We start from the raw sequence: 3,416 nt of genomic DNA, 5'->3' as shown, positions 1-3,416 counted from the left end.
CATGTTTTAAAGGTTTTGGGACTTCATTGAACCACAACAAAAGTTACTATCTAATAAAAAAAAAAACACACATTGAAAAGACGTGATCCTTCCAACTGAGTCTTTATCTTTCCTAGAATAAAATAAATCTATCAATAACGCAAGCCACAATGAAACTGTATTCAATGCAGTACAGTTTAATAAAACTGCAAAAACCAATGCTTTTCAAAAAGAGCTAACTGGATTGTGTGAATCCTCTTACATCTGGCATTAAATATTATGATCGTATCATGAAGTCCAGCTTCTGTAATCGATGGAGCTGTGAATCCTGACCTCTATAATAAAATCCTGACAGAGAATATGCAGACATTCGCTTGTGTTCTCATATTCAGTGCTCTGGGATTATACTGCATGACAATAATCCAAAGCATGTCAGCAAATCAACATCTGAAGAACTTTTATACAGCCTGCTTCGATTCTAGGCTGAACTACAACTAATGTGCTGCATCATAAACATAAACCGATTGTAAATATGCCTCTGATGTTACTGAAATTAGACAATAAAGAAGATTCCTAACTTGGTTGATATATGAAACATTTAAGCTTTAAGATTTCTCTACAATTTTTGTTCGAGCGTTTTAAGATTAAACAAAGATCGATGTCCTCAAAAAGCTATTTTTGTTTTTCTTCATCAAAGGTAAGTTTAACAAACTTAACTGCAAAAAAATAAACCAAAATGATTTTTTAAATACTAGTAAGAGGAAAACCAGGGATACTTGTGCAAGCATTTTAGAACCAGTGAAAGACTGAACATTCAGATAATACTTTGATTTCATGTGACCAATATTTTTTTTACAGATGGTGTCAGACTTCTGCGGCGTTGCCAGGACCAGATCATCCGTACGGTATCTGATAGGACATTAAACATTGTGGATCACAATGAAAAACATTTCAAACTTTCCTAAAAAGAATCCAACATATTCTTTTTAGGAAGTGAAGGACTGTCTGATCTGATCATCACAGCTCTACAGCCACAAGAAAAGAGGAATATCTAATAAAAGGTTTCCATTCTTCTAGTCGAGCTGAAATTTGCACATTTGTGCACACCATTGAGATATGCATTATTAATATGACCTCATTTCAGTCTGGTTGGTGGCAGTAAATGCACCTTAAGTTGTTTGCCATCCAACAATAAAAAAAAAAACATAAGTAGAGCTGAAATAATTTCTCTTCTTCAGATGTTTAGCAGCTCCAAGCATTTTAAAATATGGTTTCTAAATCTCTAAAATGATTAGTCATCCTCAGATTTAAAGACTATTTTAATGATGTAGCAGAGAAAGTGAAGAAGCCCCAAATGGTAACAACTGCTGCTGCACACTGCCACCCAGCTGGCAAAAAGCAGGCTAGCACACTATTCCCATAATCTGAAAAGGCACCAGGAAGAAATAAGGTTTTTTAGAAATTGTTGACAGTAAAACATGCAGTTCAGCTGCTCCCACTGAGCAGATGGTTTCTGATGCTTCTATAAACCATAGTATCAGAAAAGTGCAAATGAGAAATACAACTAAATTTAGCAGGTGGTAATTAGAATTGGACTTAATTCTGCATCTCTCTTCTTAACAGCAGTTATCTAACTTTAATCTTATTTTAGTGGCTCCAGGAATACCAGCTTTTGTTTATTTAAACACAAGTATTTAGACTTCCTGATATATTTTGCTTAAAGATACATAAGCAAGGCACAAATCAGAAAAGTTTGGCTTGTTTACTTTATCAACAAGTTCAGAACATTGGAATAAATGTCAGGTTCCTTCAACCCTCCTAAGATCCATCAAAAATGTAGAAAATGTTTTTTTTTAAAGAGTAGCAGAGTCCTTTATTCCTTCTCAGTAACATAGAAACACTCTTAGAAATGTTATCCTCTAAAAGGTCAGATCAGAAACATTATCTATACATCTATTATAACAATACCAGAATCTTATCATCAAACATAAAGAGATGAAAGCTGAGCAGATAAACGCTTTTTAAAGGCAAAATAGATTCAGGAAAGCAGAAAAGTAAAGCGTTGCATAATAAACTTGCATAATTTCAACCCAGATGGTGAATGTTAGGTTTTAAGTACTAGAAACATAAGGCTGAATAGCAAAGGCCGGCTTTCAGGATGCACTTACAGCAATTATACAGAGTTTGGCTTCAGCCGTGAAGAAAAGAAATATAAAAATAAAAGAATCTGATTGATACCACAGCAGAATCTAAGGCAAAAAAAATACATTAAACCTTCAACAGGTAAACCAGGACAGGTCTCTGCACTGATGAAGCCTTCCTTTAACCCACCTATGAAAATCCAGTGCCTTAGTCAAATAAAACTGTTTAAAGGCAGTGCAATCATCCCTTTAAAATGTACAAGTTCAGCAAAGATGTCAGTTATCCAGGAAAAAGCGCAGACGTAGGCGAGGATGACGGTAAACGGAGCGGCGCTGGCAGCGGCCTTCCAGGTGTCAGTCACACAGAAATAGACTTCTGTCACTAGAGAGCGAGAGAAAAGCGGAGCGCACATCTTCACAGGGTCAGTGGGCTGTAAGAAGACACCCTGAGCAGCTACGGATGCCGCGGATTCCTTTTCTTCCACTCCAGTCTTTATCTTAGCAGCAGTCCGACCTGAGCAGCCGCACACCTGATGGTTCAGCAGTGGAGGGGAAACCAAATATGGCCGATTTCAACAACATACAGACAGTAAACAGGTAACAGTTTAAAAGATGGATTTCACAACAGTCACGAGGACAGGCTACCTGACTGATGGGCAGGAATAAGTTATCCAGGAAGCAAACCTCTTCTTCATTTACTTTCACATAAAACATTATTTGCAAATTGGCTACAGCCTGGTAACACTTATTAGGAAAATGATTGCATATAAACAGCAGCTAAGAAGGAGCACAACACAGTATAAAGCTTTAAAGGGAGGATTGTTATTCAGAACCTGGGATCCATTAGACAGAAAACTGCAGGGATGAATGTGTCCTTAGCAAATGTTTGTTGTTTTCTGAGAGGCCTCCTTATAACTGTAGAAAAAAAAACATAGAAAAGAGCAACCTTAGTAACCGTATTCATGTGTTAGTTTCTTGATTTCTGTCCTTCCAGCTTTGGTGACGTTATGTGCGAATTTTCCTCTTGTCCTCAAACAGCGAGCGGACCAGATAGACCTGGACCGCCGACACCACCATCATCACCACGAGGTTGACCACCGACCAAAAGTTCACCCTCTCAAAGTTGCTTTCCTGGATGTTCCGGTCGCGGGCCTCGAACGCCCGCAGCAGCGTCTGGATCTGCACACTTTTCCCCAGGCGGGACTTCACGTTGTTGATGGTGTCCTAGAGGACAGAATGGCAGAATATATATAAAAAACAGAGCTTTCACTGCACCTTTAAAAAAAAACTGTTAGG

General features: G+C 38.0%; 1 protein-coding gene across 1 annotated transcript in view; it reads right to left on the bottom strand.

Annotated features, from left to right (window-relative positions):
* Window positions 1-1,714: 1,714 nt before the first annotated feature.
* Window positions 1,715-3,416, bottom strand: part of LOC107099736 (transmembrane emp24 domain-containing protein 5-like) — a 6,534-nt gene continuing 4,832 nt past the window's right edge. The window contains 1 exon segment of the mRNA XM_015397979.1: window positions 1,715-3,344. Coding sequence (XP_015253465.1) covers window positions 3,126-3,344 — 219 coding nt within the window. The 3' untranslated portion in view covers window positions 1,715-3,125.

This window comes from Cyprinodon variegatus, unplaced genomic scaffold (assembly GCF_000732505.1).
Source record: "Cyprinodon variegatus isolate N-32 unplaced genomic scaffold, C_variegatus-1.0 Scaffold902, whole genome shotgun sequence".
Taxonomy (NCBI): domain Eukaryota; kingdom Metazoa; phylum Chordata; class Actinopteri; order Cyprinodontiformes; family Cyprinodontidae; genus Cyprinodon; species Cyprinodon variegatus.
Note: the sequence above shows the minus strand (reverse complement) of the source record. Positions and strands in the feature narration are given on the sequence as shown.